Source organism: Anguilla rostrata, chromosome 2 (assembly GCF_018555375.3).
Source record: "Anguilla rostrata isolate EN2019 chromosome 2, ASM1855537v3, whole genome shotgun sequence".
Taxonomy (NCBI): Eukaryota; Metazoa; Chordata; class Actinopteri; order Anguilliformes; family Anguillidae; genus Anguilla; species Anguilla rostrata.
The window spans coordinates 45,119,282-45,139,538 of NC_057934.1; the positions used below are offsets into that span (position 1 = coordinate 45,119,282).

Sequence of the window (20,257 nt, forward strand, 5' to 3'; positions counted from 1 at the left end):
ACAGCACTGACAGTGGACTCCCTTCACACAATGTGCGTTCCCCACTGTGTAAGTCAACAGGCTGAACACTCAATATTCAGAGCAGGGGAGATGATTCAGTAAAGGTGGGCACAAAAACATATGTGCACAAATAATGATATCACAATGCACTTAACAGGCTGGCTGTATAATAAGCTCTCAATGCAGATCTCTGGCTCTGCACAGGACCATCCATATCTGCAGAGAGGTGTCTGAGCCAAGAAAGAACCCATGAACAATGAATGAATCCAATGACGGTTTGGAGTAGGTTCCTCTAAAAAGGCACATGTATCATATTCCCTTCTCAACCTTTGCTGGGATAGTAAAGCAAAGTAAAGACAGCCACAAACATTAAACTACCCCAATGCAACAGGCCAACTAACCCAGGTCATATGGAGAACTCAGAAACCATTTAAACCACAAGCAAACAAAACTACAGCACTCTTCGACCAATAGTGCTGGCCTTTTTCAGCAAAAAAGTGAAACGTGTGGCCATACTTGATAAATCAGCCAGTCCACAGTAAAACTAGTACATCTCAGCTTGAAATCAATGTCCTATTGAAATTAGTTTTACAGCTTCCATTGAGAGGATGAATGTTACTTACCTTGAAAGGAATAGACTTAAACAAACGCTCTATAAGAGGACTCATTTTCATTAAGATTTACATAGCAATACCACACAAGCACCAAATACTAACAGTAAGACAGGGAATGGCTTGCTCGACAGCATGATTCTGGTGAAGTAGATTTCATTGCTGCAAAGGTCTTTAGCAAAAAAATTATAACACAAGTTTTGGACATGTTAATCAGATTACATATTATAGTCAGCCATAGTAATTCCAAAGACAGAGTCTTTAAAACTCAAGCCTAATACAGACAGTGACATCATGCAAACCTACAGAGATGAAAAATAAAACTCTGAGAACGTCTGAGAATCTGTGACTATAGAAAGGTGTTGTGGAACAACATTGAGTGGGAGGTGTTGCTGGCACTGCGGCAGCCTTGAGAAACGAGAGCTCAGACACCAGAAGCCGGAACCGCTCGGGAGAGCAGGAGCGTTACTCTTCTGTCCAAGGCATGCCATGCGAAGGCCTGCACCGCTGATTCCATCTATCCCCCCACCCTTCTGACTTCCGCCTACGCTCCCAAAAACCTGGCAGCTTCCTCCTTACGGCCAGCCAATCGCAGACCCCACGGCAAGGCCGCTTCCGTCCTGCGGGACGAGCGAGGGACGCGACAGGAACGGAGCGCGCGTAGCGGCGGCGGTGGTGACGGGGTGGGGGCCCACCTTGGTGAGGAGCAGGACCCTCTTCTGCAGGCGGCGGACCAGGCCGTCCTGCTGCTCCCTCTTCTTCTGCTCCTCCAGGACCTTGGAGCGCAGCTGCAGCAGCTCGTCCTGCAGCTGAGCGCGGGCCTTCTCCAGAGCGCGGGCGCTGCGGGGGCAGAAAGGGCGCGGTGAGAGGAGCGCACAGCTGCACGCGCTCAGGCGCCACGCTCACAGGGCGCCCGCGAGGACTGCACGCGGGGGGGGGGGGGTACTGAACGCTTTACGCTCTGCAGTTCATGAGTCAAACTGTAATTCAAGCCAGGCAATCAGAGTTATGATTTGGTAGATTCTACATTTCATTTATTTCTATGAGTGAAGCCATCTAGCCAAAGCTAAAAAAAAAAAAATATGCAATAAAAATGAATTACTGTAAACAAAATGAACCCCTTTAATCTGGCAGCTAGAAGGCCTGCACTCTGCTATGAGATAGGTAGCTGATTTCCTGCAGAAAAAGATTCCAATAAATTCAAAATGGGGGCCAGATCAGCAGATTATGACTCTGGATGAGGCTAACACAGTGACTAATAAAGACATTTGGTACAATCAGTGTAGAGCACCAACAGACTTTTACTAATGCAGTGTAAAGAAGGTACATCCCTAGCAATGTAGCACTCATTTGAATTCAACAAAAGGTAGAGAATGAAATGTTCAAATACATTCCAATTTAAACAAGAGGAGGCCTTTAAAGGCCTTTACAAAAAAATTAAAATGTAAAAGTTGAATAAAAGTATGATATGCACAGCATATTGGAATCAGGGGAGGATTTTCAAATGTAACATTTAAAAAATCAGCACCCAAAATATACACAAAAGACACAAAGGTCATGTTGGTGTCTAAACATCCTCACGTGTCATTCTGACTGACACAAAAACATGTTTATATGACCTTGTTTGTCATATAAATCAATTTTGAACTAGATACCGTGAAAGTTGCATTATCAAAAATAAACATGCACACGATCAGCAAATTAATGAGCAATTCTTTATAAATACATTCAGGGTTTCCCCCAGAGAAGTTGTTAGGCCCGGTGGCAAGCATCTTTTGACGGGGGCTGGCGGCCCAGCGCGGGCCAGCGGCCAAGTGTCTTTTTTGACGGGGGCCCGGCGCGGGCCAGCGACAGACTGATGGCAGCATTAAGGTAGGGCCCTATAGTTTCTGTGATAACAGAATCACAGACGTCATCGCGGAATTGCAATACACTGGCGGAAACCGTAACATTTTAGAAAGTAGCAACCTCAGATACAACCTAACAACAGATGGCTGTTCTTTGCACATCTTTCCTATTATCATGTACATAGAGAAAATACCTAAAGAGCATGAAAGCTCTTGCTTTGCTTCCAATATTAGCTCCAGTATATCTCCAATATTACCCTTTCTGGACCTGCTGTTCACACAGAGAACCACATCGTCTCTGCCAACATCGATGCCATTTCAACAGTGAGCTTTATGTTCATTTATGTTCATGTTAAAAGACACAGTCGAAAGAGATTTATTTAAAATATGCATTGTATTTGCTCAGGAGCTCAGTGGTTTGCATACAGTGTAAAAAACACTTTTATCACATAAGACGTGTTTGCTGTTTGTTTTGTAATGACTCTGTCAAGTGCAGTTGTATCAAACAGCTAAGAAATGTCACTGAAGATAAAGCTGGGAACCAACGAGAGAAAAGTACAAATCGGGCACAGGCTCATTCCTGGAGTACTGCCGCAGCGTCCTCTGTACTGAAATGCACGAGGCCACTTGGCAGTGGACTGGAGAACGGAAGCTCTTTCACAGCTGGTCCAGGTCACATGCACAGATTAGCATGAAACAAAGAAGAGCACAAAAAAGCAAGTTAAGTCTGCACAGTGCTGTAATGTCCACAAAATTATTTTTATTGGTGCCCCCTCCCCACCACAACCAACCTATCCATGGGGACTGGCTGGACTGCTTGACATAAGGTACATCCTTCCTACAACGTGTTTATTATTCACCTTTTTTTATTACATGCTAGTACAGTTCCGCTTATTAGTTACATCTACGTGCCACTTGACCCACCAGTTTGAAATGAACTACAAAGCAAATAAACATACCTGCCAACTCTTGGAACAAGAAGCGTATCAGGCAGCCAAGGCCTCACACTCAAAGAAACACAAATATATCTTTGAAGCACAATTTTTTAACAGTTTGAAGCAGAAAGTGTAACCGTATTCTGGTAATAAGATATTTGGCTTTAAACAAAAACCTTATTTGTTTATTAATTGCCTCCCTGACAATTCATCCCTAAGGGACTGCGAAAAAAAAGCAATTCTCTCTTCCACAATAAAACATTTTCCCCAAAAGGTTTTAAGACAATATATTTTTTTAAAGAATAAGCATCTGTCAACTTAGTAAATAATTGAGCACATGTACAATTACAGCTAAATTCTGGGTATTGGTCAGTAGAAAGGGAAAAAATGAAAGAAAAGGGTCATAGACATGCCTGCTCTTAAACACACTAGCACATGGGCAAATATGAGACACTCAAGCACAGTTCACCAAGAGTACACTCATTTGCTTAGGTAATCCGAAGACCATTTGCTTATTTTAATTTAGGCTCATTCAGAAACTAAATTAAAAGTGGACAAGCTATTACTTTGTCTGTGAACTTCAAACAAAGCAAGTTGGCATGTTAATCCGCTATGATCTGGGACAGACAGGGCCTGAGTTTTAGGATAGAGACGATGGTCTACACAGTTCTATTGGGGTACACTACACACACAAGCAGTTCAAATGTAATGGCCAATATCCAAGACAGCTACAAGATTTACAAGGATTGATATAGCAGAAAGTTAACCTCTTAAGATGCACAGGAGTGGGTTTATTTATTTGTATTTGGTTAAAACAGCAATGGACCTCAATCAATGGATTAGTTAACTTTATAGCTAATGTTGTTATTTTCTTCCAGACCTGCTGTGGAGACCAAGGAGGGTGGAGAAGGAGGAGGGAGGGAGATGGTGACAGGCAGGGGGAAAGGGAGCTAATTTCAGCACACTTCTTCCACGAGCAAATAGTATATAACAAAATAGTACTTAACACCTCTAAAGACCATAATGTCATTTGGTTACAAAGTGTCCTTTCAGAGTCTCTAAATGGCCCTTTTGGAAACCAAGCCTAGACATAGCTTAAAAAAACAATGCACAATTCTCCTTTTTGGTGGCATTGTCATCAAATATGGACCAGGATTATGTACCTCCATTGCATTTCTATGACCAGGTATAGCCACAACCTCTATACACTCAAAAAAAATATTTTAGATGAGAAAAAACTTTCACTTCCACTGTATTTCTTTTACATTGTTTTAGTAATATTTAGAGTAATTCTGACTCTTGGAAAACAAACAAGCAATGGTTAAATGTCTAAAGAAATCAGGATTATGTCTATAGTCAAAAGGGTTCAGAAATAGTAACCAATTTATTTTGCGTAAGTACTTTTCAGGCTTGTGTTAAAGAAAAGGGGGCGCTACATAAGGGATTAACTGCAAAAGTATTTAATTAGACTGAGAATCCCCAGTGATTAAAGAATAGTTCTTTTAAACAAACCACTGTACTGATACCCGTTGCGTCTCTCCTTGCATAACCTTGAGAGGAACCCCTGTTATTCTGTGCCCATCAATGCAAATCAGTCCATTCTATTTGCATTTGGAGATAAATAGATACTGACTGAAGAGAATCGTCTACCACTTGACCTTGGGAAGTGAGAATGAAATTACTTGCGGCAGAAGTTCAATTCGATCAAATGCTGAGAAAGGAGGGGTTGAGGGGGAAGTAAAAAAAAATAATCAGGCCCTCACAAGATTCATTTACCCTTTCATCAGCGTTGTTTAGAATGGCCGCATCCTTCCACACAACAAAACTGGCAAGCAAACCGCTCTGCAGTCTGTGCTCCATTCCTTTACCACAAAGAATATGCCGCAATAGCCCAAATGAGGATACAACCATGATTTTTAAATTGGTGACCCTACATGCGAAATAATAAATAAAAGGAGAGAAGATAAACATCAATTAAACAGGCTATAATTGGTGTTTTGATGCCAATTCACAGTAAAAACGAGGACTCAACACAGGAACATTCGGCCAGTACTTGTTACATACTGAGGTAATTATGGGAATGAAGACAAATGATAATCTCCTGTGAATCACAAGAAATATCGATAATGCAGGATATTTATTTGTAAAAAGGCCAGAAATCTCTCTGTATTTGGCCAGATAGGCCCCCTGGAACAAGCCATAAAACTGACCTTTAATTTTAGTTTACAACAACTGCTAGGGCAAGTCTCTCAATGAGACACTTTAATTCAGCACTGTGCTTATAAAACTCAGCCATTAAAAAAAGACGTTTCGTATCATGTTATTTGCAACAGAGATTCTGGCGTGATATACAGCTGTGCAGTGCTGGGCAGAATGTCGAGAGAAAATGCAAACAGAGGGTTTTCAGGGGACATACACAGCGATGGATCAGGCTGGATTCTCTGGCTTCCTCCTGTCTACCTCTCCACACCCAGGATCATAACGTTGGCCGAGTTTATTTCTGAGCTCATATTGTCCAGCTGACAGTTGTTTAATGATGCATTATCTTCTGCAGCTTTTCATCTAATCAGAACAGTGCACAGGAGTCCAGTCCTGTTAATCAATGCACACAACAAAATAATAACAGATCAGGCCTTTAGAAATAATTGCGTATTTTAAAAAAATGAAACATAATTTTCGCTGGTCATTTTTACTTCACTCTTCACGTACTGCCATGGAAGTTATTTGACTGTGTACATGCATGGAATGCTAGCAATGTTCCACATAAATTAAACTCCATTTTTACACAGATGATCTTGATTGCTCTTGACATTTCATTCCATTTTTCAGATTACTGTCATAATTGTAGCATTTCAGCCCAAGTAAACAATTGCGTAAAAAAAAAACACTAAAGAAGGGAAAAAGACTCTAAACAGTCATTCTCTAAACAGCTGCCAAGAATACACTAGTGAAGTTACCACAGTGGTTACATATAGATTAAATTGCAAAAAATGCAGGCCTGTGTGCATAAAAAAACCCTAATTAAATCATAGCTTATACTTACACTAGTAGTCTTATACTGCCTTAATCCATTGATAAAAAAATACAAAAAATACTACAAGCAGGATGTGAAAACTAAAAGAAGAATAAATAAAGCAGAAGATTTCACAATATGTTGCCTGAAGATGAGCTGAGCTGATCCGTCCATGTGCAGAGAAACAGAAGACACAGTGGTGGGCAGGGGATAAGGGGGTAATTCACTTTTCACAAGTACACGTGTCCACAGAACCACCGCACCAAATAACTTCACTGCGCTCCCCATCGTGTACTCCCAAACTTAAGCATGTAAGTCTTCATTAGCATATCAACATATACCAAACTTGAATAAATCTCAAGCTAAAATGCCCTTCAATTCAAATGACAATGACGCCATTCACAGATATAGAAATTGAAAACTACAACAAGCCTTTTTCCCTTGTTGCATTGGCGCGCATCCTTTTCTTGGTTTAGCCATTAATGTGGAATTTTCAAAAATGACAATTAACTACACTAATCCACAGGAAACAAAAAACAATCTGATGATAATGGGCACGTCAACAAGAACTATGTTTGACTATTTTTGTCATTATACCATGGCAGGTGTTAAAACAGATAAGGAAGCTAAAGTTAATGCTTCTCATTCAGTAGAGCTGTATTGTCTTTCGCAATGAATGTTTTGTGTTTTCATTTATTGTAATTACAGTCTAAAAACACAGGAAATTAAAATGTGTTGAGACATTAATCCAGAGCAATGTGGATTCGCGGTCAGTTGCTGGCTGAGATAAGGGACTCCGTGGTTACCATCTTCAGGAAGCAGCTCAGTACTGGCATGCAAATAAAAGCACTCCAGCTGGCTTCACCTTGTGTTCTTTTTCCATACTGCAGGACTGGTCCAAATGAGCGGTTTTGTCTCCACTTTTTACAACTTCATTTCAACATCCACCAGAGACTAAGAAGTTAATGTTTTTCTAGCTACATAAATCATGAGACCCAATCCATGTTGTGGATTAAGGCTTTATTAACACTATGCATCTAAAATATCTTACGTAAATGCTTACATAATAACTAAATTCCTGCACAGAGATTAAAATACAATGAATCTTCTACTCACATGACATGTTATGTCCTTGTGATGAAACTATCAGTAGTAGTGCACCAAATCCATCTTCTAAGGAACAGAATAAAAATCTAATTTGCTTGTTCTGCAAGAGACCACCCTACACCAAATATTGATTGTTGATCCCTTCCCAAGCTAAGAAATTGCTATTTTGATTATTATTTATAGATATCTAGTTTAGTCTGCATTATTCAATGTGTAAAAACACTGTATTTTTAGTATTTTGACCAGTCTTGAATGACAATACTTTTTCTTGGAAAAGCAAATGGGGTCAATAGTTCATGAAAAAACAACAAAAGTTCTAAAGATTTTACACAGACACGTGCCAATACATTGTGAAACTGAAAATCTCATTTCATCTGTTCCCACATGAGATTTTTTCCAGAGATGTAACAAATTCCAAATCTCATGCATTAGGCCTCCACATCCATGTCTTTTATAGCTCCATTCTGAGAACAAGCCAAAAGAACCTAAGGTTTTTGTTTGTTTGTTTGTTTTCTCACACCAGGTTATCTAGCAGATTCACCACAACTATGACAGAAAGCCTGCAATAGCACCAATGACTGAAATCCGCGGTGCGGCTAGAAGCACGGTCAGGTCGGCCAGAGCATCGCTGCTCACAGAAGCAGTGCTTTACACGGAGGCACCACCTGAGACCCTCAAGAGCTTTCTGGAGTTCTGAAAGCTTGGAACATGCAATAAATACAACAGAGAATTTTTTTAAGAACACACAAAAAACAGAAAGCATTTTCCAATGGCGCTGGATGCAAAGGAAATGAGCCTTTTTGTGGATGCGGAAAGGGGCCAATGAGAGCTGACAGAACAGGTTAGCATTGAGATGGCTTTCCACCGGGCTGCTGTGCTGCAGATTGGCCATCTCCCCTCACCCCCGAGCGCTTTGAGGAATGCGATTCGTACTGATTAAGATTTATGTTTCCACCATATTGTCACACGTAGACGGACCAGCAGGGGAAGAATAAAGCGCATTTTCAATCTGGCATCTATTTAACCCATCAAAAATCTCAGCAGTCAAGCTCTGATTAATCAGCAGCTTAACAACCCTTAATTGTATTTCATTTCACTTTGGAAAATTCCAACTCATAATTTATTCCTATAATCAGCTGCATAACTGGTGCCACACAGGTATAGCCAGGTCTTCATTTATGGATAATAATCATATCTGGCAATATCAATACGGTATCAAACACAGGCAATATTAAAGGAGAAAAACACTATCCACAAGGAAGCAAGCACACCAGCCATTCTTTTCATTGGATTGGAAAGGCAATTTAGACAGAGTTAAGCTTTCGAGGTGGGATTTAATTACCTACAGTATCTATGTGTGGTGTAACTCTTCAAATATTAAATGTGTTTAAATATTAAATATGTAAAACATGTTAAATGCTTTGCAGATGATCATCCAGTTGCATCCTATCCCTGTCTCAAAATCTAATTTAAGCGGTTAACCAAAAATTGATGCAAACATTACTACTATAATTACTACTGAATTACTACCGGCTGGTTTAAATAAGGAATAAAAATTGCATTTAATATTATGGATGGCTTTTAGACAGCTTTATTGGATAAAGCAAAGTTAACTGCCCATTAGCCTACAGATGGATGATAGGTCTGCTATGGCATGCTGCTATACAGCATAAGACTGACTTTGCATGTGGACAAAATTAAAATATCACCGGTTATCCTTCCAATGTTTTACTGATAAGAACTGGCCCCAATAAATGATAAGTGCATCTGAGCGCAAATAACATCCCGAGTCATTATGTTCCTAAGGACCCAGGGACTTTTATCCTGTAAAATAAAAACTGCAATAAAATAAATGGCCGTCTATGAAAAAAGGAAAATTCTATAATTAGATTTTGGGGATACTACAAAAACATTTTTCAGCACAGGAGATACATGCACATCCAGTCTTTCAAGTGCAAGGTTTTCTTTCTGCATTTAAGAATACCTTCTGTCGGGTTCATATACACAAAAACCAAAGCCGGTATTGTATTTTACTTCCGTTGATACAAATACCTTATACTGTTAAAATTAGCAGCATGTTCATTATCTTTAATATATTTGAAGAGCATGATATCGTGGATTGGAGGTATCATCTCACCCAGTGTGTTGTGTGAGAAAAACCTTCCATTTCCACAGCTGTCAGTCTAATCAAGAATAATGTTGTTCCACCACTTTGTCACAACAGATAATCTCAGAGCCAGAATACTGCCACACCAGAAAATATGAGCCATGAACCAGATCTTCCTTCACCGGTGATCCACTGTGGTTATGGTATTTCACATTCAAGTTGTATGAGCAATATTTTGCAAACTAAAAAGACAAAAAAGGAGACAGACTTGGTTGCTGTTTTTTTGGAAATACTTTCTTTTGCTTTTCATAGAGTTCCTCTGCACATGCAAGGCTTATTTCCTCAGTTCAAAAGCCTGTATGGCATGTCTGTCTTGACCCAGGTAGGCTGAGGCATGAATCACAAGGCACGTTATACCAACCGCGTATTGTGGCGATGTCACCTATTGACTGCCAATGTCTACTGGCACGCAGCAATGCAAAAACACACCCTTCACACAGAGAAATAGGACTGCAGTCCAACCCTGGGATTATTCTAATAAGGCAAAGCTCTGCCTTAATGTAAGCATTAATTAATGAAGCACACCTGGGCTCATCCCAGTGACAAGCTCTGCTTGGTTAAGACCTGTGATGAGGCTCTTTATTAACTCATCATTACGACCCGGCAGACCGGAGTTATTTTCAGCCTGACCTTACTCTCTACTACACACACAGCAATTAGACTACTATAAAATTTAATTTGGCATGTGCACGCAGGTTTCTTTACTTCAAAGTCTGTCAGGGATAATTACCGTTTTCGCCCACCTCCCTCCTTTTCCCAGAAGAAAAGCTGACAGGGCTTTTCGGAAGGGTTAGAAACAAAGGCGGTTAACCCATCTCAAGCACTATGGATTATCCAGTTAATCTTTAAGTTTAGCAAATAACTACAAACATAATTAAAGCTTAAAGCTGAACTCACATTACGCTGTCTTTACAAATACGAGCATAGCGTATGGAGCACACGTCTGAAAATGTGGTAGGACAATAGGTTCACGAGAATGGAAATAAAAGACCAAACATAAAATGAGCTTTTTTTTGCTCCAGTGAATGTTAACCCACCTTTCTTGACAAACTGCCCACTTGGCCAAAAGCATTTCTGCTCAGAGCCATTTCAAATGGATATCCGAGTTATTGCCGAGTTTATACATATGTATGCAGCTCAACATCGCATCTAGAAACATTAGAGGTCAACTCTCCATCTACATCCCGAGTAACCTCTGCACATGGTACGGAGCTGCCTTCGAGATCTATAGAAACATGGAAACTGCAATAGATTGCATGATTGTGCTATAGCATTACACACAATGGACATTCAAAGGTAGAAACAAAGTTATTTTTACACTTTTTAAATTTCTGCTCCTTTGAGGAAGTGTTAGACATTTAATGTTAGATAATCAGCAACAGCAATATACAGCACTAAACTGCACAGCCAGCAGCTCCACACCTGTAGCTGAATCAGCACCTCCAATTTACACAGATGTTCAGATGAACACAGATCCCATGCACAGAACAGCCCATAATAACTAACTAAAATAACTGCTAATTCTGAAAACGGCTCATTATTCTTCTTCAACCCACATGATTATTCAGCGACTTCGCATTCTTATGTAGACACTGGGAAGTAAGCACACAGGTGGCATTCCAGATAAGGACCAGCGCCCAATCTGGAACGCACACTCATCGTCCTGTTCCCATCCCGTCGCTGCACCGTCCACTATTAACGAACAGAGAGCTCAGGCCAGAGCGCATCCTCTGAAGGTGCACGCTGCTGGAAACTGCCTCTCTAAACACCGCTTTCATCAGCCCAGCTCAACAGTCATGGGACTGGAGTACAATTTATGTACAGCTGGCAGATACGAAAGGTAGCCACTGGACCAGAGAAGCCGCTCTAGTGCCATCGGGCAGGGAGAAGCTCTGCCCAGTGAACCCGTCCCTCCCTTGGTGACACTTGGACACAATTTTGTCCTGGTGTTGTTCATTTCATTCAGCTTTCTTTGCCAATTTATAACAAGGGAGTGAGCAATTTTGGAGAGAGGGACTCCAGCAGCCTAACATATTTAATTGCCACGTATGAGCGGCACCAGCAAGGGGTAGTTATATTTCACAACAGCATAATTAATTCTGCTTTCAGCAACACGCGTATATATCCTTTGTTTATATTACATGGCTGTTTGGAGAAGTCTCATTCCGTGAAAGAAAACTGATATTTGTTAATTGAAAAGTTAAACATATTCATGAGCCAGCGTTTATAATGCTATTCTTACCCTGGGGGACTTCAGGAAGTCTCATCCAATTAAGACAGGATCAATTTGCCAGCATCTGTATTAGTACATAATGAATAAGCAGCTCATAAAATATAAAGATAGATAACACCTGCACACAGGACTTTCATTAATCTACTTTAATTACGAACAAACCGTTTTCACTCTTAAACGGCAATATTGAATGAAACCAGTGGGTTTTACTAGGCACCTTTCTAATTTGTTACCACATTTAACACAAACCTGATTAATTCCTTCCATGGTATTTTAACAGCCACGTATCAGTTCTAAATATAACAGAAATGTATAAAATAAAGCCAGCTACTGCATCTGTGTACATAGAAGATAAAGAAAGCAGAATTGTTGTTCATAACCTGGAGACAGCTGGGATATATTTCATTTGAAGAGAATCTGACATATTGAATGGAATGGCATCAATACTGTTATTATCCCCTAAAAAATTTCATTTTACTAAATAAAAGCGATATTTTGCTCTTCAGTAATGAGGCATGTAACAGGCCTGAAGCTAGTATGTTTATTCACAGACAGCACTGTCAGAGCCAGAGGGCATACTGTAATTGTAAACTTTGCATTGAGCATTATAAAAGCACATTTGCATTTATGTATTTCAACAGTAATCACTAGCTTGCATTTTTTGGTCTCAGCTGCATCTTTTTGGCGTGCATAAAAAGGCCGTGAAACAGTTACACACTTCACATATCTGTGTGTAAACCAAGTGGTGATACTTAAGGATATTTACACCCTAATTTAGTTAATTAGCTTGTTCTGCAGAGTGATTTTATTTTGGTCAAGTTCTATAAAAAGTATACTTAAACGGCAATCAAAACAGCCGAGCGAGATCTTTAAGGATTGTACCAATCAAGCTAATGTGCACACTAATGCGCAAGTGCGCAGGTTATCAATTAACAGAGTACCCGTACGAGTGTCATCCACTGTACGCACCTAACAACAGCTACTTGACTGCAGGCATGTTAATTAGGTCAGAAGAAATTTTGAATTCATTTCACAGAACAACAATTAAAGCCTTTAGTTACTACTATGTAATTACCACACAATCAAACATGTAAATGGTGTGCAGTGAAAGAAGGGAGTCTGTTGCATGGTTGGCTTCAACACTTAATATCTTAAATATTCCCTGAACGAGGCTGAATAAATAAGGTGATAAGCCTTTGAAAGATATGCTGAAATATGTTACATCATTTTAATATACATTTGGCGGGTGAGCTTGGATTTTCTAAGGCAAAGCAAAACTGTTGGTTCAATTCAGAGAGTACTTTTACTCTGACAGAGGGCATTTGATTCAATTTGGACTCATATAAACTCTGTTACAGTTACAGTTGAATTAACTCAAAACACTTGGTGTCATAATTTATTTAGCTAGCATGAAGCAGCATTCAGGAAGCAAAGTAATGTCCGTGAAAAAGATGCGCCTGCAATTGTAACCCCAGAAAAGTCTAGAAATGCCTTCAGCACCTCAGAGAGAAGTAACGCACTAGCACATAAAAGAGCAGACGCGTGCACACCTTTTTGCAAGAAAAATGGCTGACTAGGACACCCGCTTTTAGACAGAAACTCTTCTAACCACAATCAAAACAAAAAGTCCTGAAGCTTTCACAGCATTTAATGTGGTGCCAGCAGAAAACAGAAAGAATAAATTTATCATATCAGATCAGCCAGGCTGAATTCAGACTCAAAAACAGCTATGTGGCGGGCAGCAGGGCATGATTAGTCTATCTTTGCCTGGGGATAGTGGGTTTCCATCAGCCAAACTACCCATATCATCAGAGGTTTACCCATAACAAACCTGGCCCTCTCTCTAGTGTCCACCTTTTAGAAGCATAATATTATGTATTTCTTGTAAAATTCATTCATGATGAACAGTTTGCTTAATCATAAGAACAGGGGGGGGGAGGGGGAGCAGATGCCAGAGAGATTTGTGTCTCTACCTGAATCTCCAAAAAAGTGATTTACATTCAGCTTGGCAGGAGTCCCAGCCTTATCCTCATTAATTTCACAGGGTCCTACATTTGCAGAATTTGGCACATTTACAGTATCATTATTCCAAGGGAAACAGTCAGTGATTCAGTAATAATCTCAATTTGTCTTGTAGTAGAGGACAAAACACAAATCTGCAGTTTTTCCCGTATGAACAATTTCTCTATCAAAATTCTGAACTCATTCTTTGCTGCTTGAATTGAATTAGGCAAAGGTAGATTTCAAATTACAAAGGCTATAGAACCTAATTATTTAAGGACCCTTCCAATAAAGAAAAGGTCACCCTTAAGACTGAAAATAAGTTTTAATATGCAACCGACGACTCCCTCTTTGGAATGAATATGTGCAGGGCCTTAATCTGGACGAGGACATTTTCTCATCCAGTCACAGGTTGGCCAGGGTCCATTCACCATCCAACTGCATCACAGGCACACTCAGGCAATCCACTGTTGTCAATGAGGAACAGAGTAAGAGGGAAATCTTTTCCAATAGATGCCAGCCCTCCTGTCGGGCTATGTGATTGGTAATGCCACTGAATCATCGGACTGCATGTTTCAGCAGGTGACATACAGTACTATTAAAAAAACTGAGAAATGTTTTAAGAGCCTTTTGCTTTGTATTATAGCAACAACAAAAAAATCAGCAATTCTATGCTAGATATGATCATCATCCATACAAACACACAATCTTTTGGGGGTTCTGAAGTCCTACTGGCTTCTTTTCATATTCTTGTAAATTGTAACTGTAAATTGATGCCCCAGGAGTGTCAGATTTGTCCAGCATTAAAGTATCAATTTCTGCACCAACAACAATCTAATTTCATAAAGACTGCGAAACAATTTTCTTGAAATAAAGGACACAACTGAATCAATTTCAAAAGCTGTATTTCTAAATAGTAGTGGTTTTGTTTATAGGCTAAGGAAAAAATGGTCAAGGCAAATTACAGGCACACTGAGAAAAGCACTAACATATTTAAAACAAGACAAAACACAAAATGGAAAAAGTAGTTAAAGAAATACAAATACACCAAACCAGTAGTCTCCTCTTACTCATCAATTCCACAGACAACACACTGGTTTGGTGGTTGTGTGTGAACAGGGACCACACACACATCGGTTACGTTTCAAGCAGTTGTCATGTAGGCTAGTCAATTCAGTTCATTCAATGTCTCAGGTTCAATGGAAAAACTGAAAATATGTCCGAGGCATGGAGTTCTAAACCATTTCTATATTATTATTATAACTACAACATTCACAATTATTCATCGTCATCCTAAAGTCTTTATCAAATTCATCACACGATTGCAAAGAATGCATTTTGAATGATTACATTAGCAAAATTAGCTTTGATAGCGATTGAGCAAACAATTCGTATCAAGGCATTGGTCACTCAGTTGCTGAACAGTGTGCAATTCTGGTGATACCCTGTTCAGGCAGGCTACGGTAGCCACAAAACAGGAACATCCTCATTATGACGGTATACTCCACAACCCTACCGACACGCAACATCCACTAATCCGTTTTTTCCAAACAGAATATCGATGGTACCACACACCAGGAAGCATCAACTGTACTAACGCCCTTATTAAAGTTCAAATCGGGTCGGACTTACAAAATGCTCCAACATGCAGCCCTGGGTTGGACTTGAGCTGAAAAGAATGCGGGCTCAGATCGGGTTGGGCTTCGGCCCATTTCAAGCTCTATTCCAAATTAGGTGGCCTTTTGCCAAAAGTAAACCATGGAATGACTTGTCTTATGTGACAGAACCAGAGTCTTGCTACTTAGCAAAGTAAAGAAAAAAAAAATTTCAAAAGCTTGAAAATCTCCTTCTGATGCTGTGTACTGAATTTATCCATAACTGAGCTAGCACAGTTTAGCTGATGTAAGAGCTCCTACTTATCTCGGTGTGGGCTGAAATATGACACTGTGATGCTATCACACCTCCACTATCAATCACTTGCCACACAGACAGGGGAGTCTTCCTGAGGACTATTCCCTTGGTTTATCTTCCCTATGACAGCAGCTGTACGCTGTCAGGGGCTTGCATCCACTTAAACACCTTTTACTTCAGATGCATTCAAGGCAGTTCAAACTGCGGTGCTCTAGACCCAGGGTTTTCCACAGGGAGTCCACTGAGAGTCCTTCAATCCTCCCCCCTGCCCTGGTCTGGTCTGCTCTTGACCACAGCAAAGCACTGCAATCTAACATGTCGGAGAGGGGGGAAACCAATTCTCTCAGGTAGCTTGATTTCCTGTTTGATGACATCGTTTTATGGACCCTGTAGGCCTAATCCTTTTTTTTCCAGTTCTGCTGTTAATAACTGATACTGTGATATTACATATATATAGATATATATATACATATACACACACACGTGCGTATTTTGGTAATATACAGCCGCTTTATTAGGTACACCTGGTCGTTAACACAAATAGCCTGCTCCTTTAAACAGCAAATCATTTGGTTGCAACTCAATATATAAAGCATGCAGATCCGATAAAGAGGTTTAGTTTTTTGAATGGGAAAGATGCCTGATCCAAGCAACTTTGGTCATGGGGTGACTGTCGGTGCCAGATGGGGAAGTTATCAGTGACTCAAAAACAGCTGCCCTTCAGGAATTTTCACACACAAAAGTCTGTAGAGTTTACAGAGAATGCCGTGATTAACAAAAACATCCAGTGACAGCTGTTCTATGGGGGGTAAACATCTAGTTAAAGAGCTTTGGCCTGTGGCCTCTCTCTTCAACATCTAGTTAAAGAGAGAGGCCACAGGAGAATGGGCAGATTCGTTCAAGCCAACAGAAAGGCCAGGCATGCTCAAACAACAGCTACGAACAGGAAGATGAGGCTAACAAAGGGCACATAACCAAAACTGGATGACTGAAGACTGGAGAAACGTGGCATGGTCTGACCATCTCGATATCTGCTGCATTATGCAGATAGAAAGGACAGAATTTGGCGTAAACAGCATGGATCCATCTTGTGTAAGCTGTGCAGGCTGGTGGTGACTGCTGTGAGCAATGTTTTCTTGGCACACATTAGGCCCCTTTATACCTATGGAGCATCACTGGAATGCCGCATCACTGGAAAGCCACAGCACAACGAAGCATTGTTGGTAACCATGTGCATCCCTTTATATCCACAGTCCACCCTTTTTCATACAGATACTTCCAGCAGGATAATGCACCATGTCACAAAGCACACATCTCAAGCTGGTTCCACGAACATGACAGCGATCCAAAGGCCTTGAGGCAGAATGGGAGGGTTGCAGAATGTGTGGCTGAAAAATCTGCAGGAACTGCATGCTGCTATTGAGTCATAATGGACCAAAATCCACAAGGAAATATTTCCAGCACCTTGTCGAATCTATGCCCCGAAGAATTAAGGCTGTTCAAAAGGGGGTTCTACCTGGTGGCCACTGAGTGGGTGCACGTGTGTACGGCGTGCATGCGTTTGCAAAATGATTGGATCATTATCCAATAATTGGTTAAGCTGCAATTAAAGCCAAAGGAGGTTGTTTTGAGGAAAGTTGTGGCTAAGATCATTCTGAAGTAAAACTCATCATTTTGTGTTATTGTAGGCAGATAATATAAAAAATGTTTGTAATTTTGTTTGTTATTCAATAAATGCACATAAATTAACGGAATTCTTGTCAACCTACAGTTTTTTTATTGTTTTTTTTTTAAAACCACAACTCTTAGCCACAACTTTCCTCAAAACAGCCTCCTTTGGCAAAATGTTTTGGCCAGTAATGCACACACACACACACAATCTCATGTCATCAATGTATATTGTAACCTCAATTTTCTCAATCTCACCATCTCCTAAATTCCATATTTAAACAAACGTATGAATGTCAAGTAAAAACCATCCACTTGCAACGGCACAAGCCACCCAATGCCCTGTTTCAAAGCATATCCGTTTGGCACCAGACAAATTTCCTTCGAAAATGATCTGATCCTGTAATCTTAAGTAAAGCTCACAGCACTGAGATACACCTTTAATCTGAAAGATTTAGAACATCCACCGGTGGATTTAAATTTAATTAATTTTAATACAACGCCAGCTCAGTGTACACATAATACGCTGATAAAACATACTGATCTCTAGAAGGATTGAATATTGAGCCAAGTCACACAGCGCAAAATTTCAACACAACAACATCCTTGTTCCACTTATCCGTTAAATCCAAATGTGGAGATAGCGGACTATTAGTAATACAAGGCTCACTGCCACTTCAGCGGTTTGTTTATAGGAGATCCATCATGACAAGGTCCAGTGAAGCTGGGTCTGATCCCAGACAGTCAGGGTTGAGTGCTAGCTGCAGCCCTGTAAGACATAACTGACCATAGTGTAGACCGGGGTGTGGTTCAGACAGCAGAGCACAGCGCACCCCTTCACTACGATGACTCCCCAGCTCAACTCATAGAGCACAGAGCAGACAGAAGCAGCCGCTGATAGCACACACTTGTCTGCGCTCTCTCTAATTGACAGGGGCGTCTTAGTGTGGAGACAAGCCAGAGAGTGCAACTGGGCACTCCATATTGGGAGAAAGGAGGATAGAAATTGTGTTGTGCAGTCCATAGAGCAGCCAAATCTCAAGAAATGAGATTCCCCCCACCCCCCATGATGGTGCGGGTTCAATCCCGATATGGCACTCTCTCAGCTGTGGTCCCTTCTCTACTTGTTACCCCCTGTGCTTTATATATGTGAATAAAGCAAAAACAAAGAGCAAGCATTCTTTTGTTACAAATAGATTCAATTAAAAAAGACCAAGATAGTTGGTTGCTTGCACACAATGGTCGCCTACCACATTGTTAAAAGGAATCCAAGTACTTGAGATCAATAACAGAATGAATGAACCTTTCTGAAAAATGATTGACATGCAGTGTGACATAAACATACTGTAAGTAGACGTGCGGCTGTCAAAACAAATCTCAGACGCCTCTGAATTTTATTTGTGGAAGTGTGAGAAAAAAAACAAAACAAAAAACCAACCGTTTCTGATGCCAGAGACACAACACCATCTACTCATAATGCACATGTGAAATGTAAATATTAGAATCTGGGCTCAAACTTTACTTCCTACTATAACCCAAAGCCCCCACATCATTCTCATTTCTCCATTAGCGCAAAGGAACATGGAGAGCCAAGCAAAGACGACGTGTGAAATGCATGATGGGGGCCCCAGTTCTCGTACATTCAGGTCAGATTCTCAAAGCCCTGACGGCACCGAGCGACAGGCCGCAGTGGAAACTCATTGGCTTTTTCCTGTGAGCTCCAATGTCGGTTCTACGGGACTGGCGGCAGTGTCATTTTCTCACACAAGCCCTCAGTCAGCAGTCAACGGGGAAAGCCATCAGCGGCAGGTACACCGGGGAAGGACGACCCTCCTTAGCCCATCTGCAAAAGGTCCTCACAGAGGTGTCAAATACACAGAGAGGAAGAGAGAGCGAAAATGGCTCGCCTGAAGCGGAGATAAAAAAAAAAAACATCTCTGCTCCCTTTTGTTTACTAAATCAGCTTCGCTGGCAAACGGTTAGCCGTCGCTCAGCCAACTTGCTACGCAAACCACAGACTCTGCATCCTCACAGACTGAGGAAGATGTAAGTGTGACAATGTTTCTGCAAACACTGCCAAAAGCACAGAGTTTGTCACTGCTAATTCTGTAGCACATGGCGTCATCAGATGAATAATGTCATAATTTCAAGCACGCAAGACGCTATGCTACACTAAAAGAAAAGAAAGTGCATTAATGGACGCTATAAGCGAACACTCATGGTTTGGACCGCACTGAAAAGCAGCCCCTCAGTATTTTTATGTGCCCCACTATATTAATCCAGCCTTATAGCAGACGTCGTGTCCAGGCAGCCATATAGATCACACCGTGCTCATCACTGTGGGTAAAACAGCGTCGTTGTTGGTACTCACAGGGTCTTAGCCGACAACAAAAAATCAAAAATCTACAAGTTAAATTATCACAGTTTGAAAAAAGCAATGCAAGACGCTCAGACTAAATAACCAGAAATGAAATGGTGAAGCACGGAGGGTAATTGCAGTCCTTTTAACAAAGGTTCATACAAAGAGTATGGGCAAAACTGAGTGCACATTGAAGGAAATTATCCAACAGAATATTCCAATTAAAGTGACTAGCATAAAAGCTGGCATCTGGGAAGCATTAAATACAATCAATTTTTTTTTCAGTGGAAAAGTAATACATGATTCACAGTATGAAACAGTCAGCCGAAACATTAGGCTAAAGGGAATTGAAATGACACATTTCTGCAATCTGCAGAGCAATGACTTTGGTCGCTGCGGTTGGAC

General features: G+C 40.7%; 1 protein-coding gene across 4 annotated transcripts in view; it reads right to left on the reverse strand.

Annotated features, from left to right (window-relative positions):
- Positions 1–20,257, reverse strand: part of mad1l1 (mitotic arrest deficient 1 like 1) — a 233,550-nt gene that overhangs the window by 175,947 nt on the left and 37,346 nt on the right. For all 4 annotated transcript variants that reach the window (XM_064322506.1, XM_064322504.1, XM_064322503.1 and 1 more), the window contains exon 11: positions 1,307–1,451. In XM_064322506.1, coding sequence (XP_064178576.1) covers positions 1,307–1,451 — 145 coding nt within the window. The remainder of the gene's footprint in view (positions 1–1,306; positions 1,452–20,257) is intronic.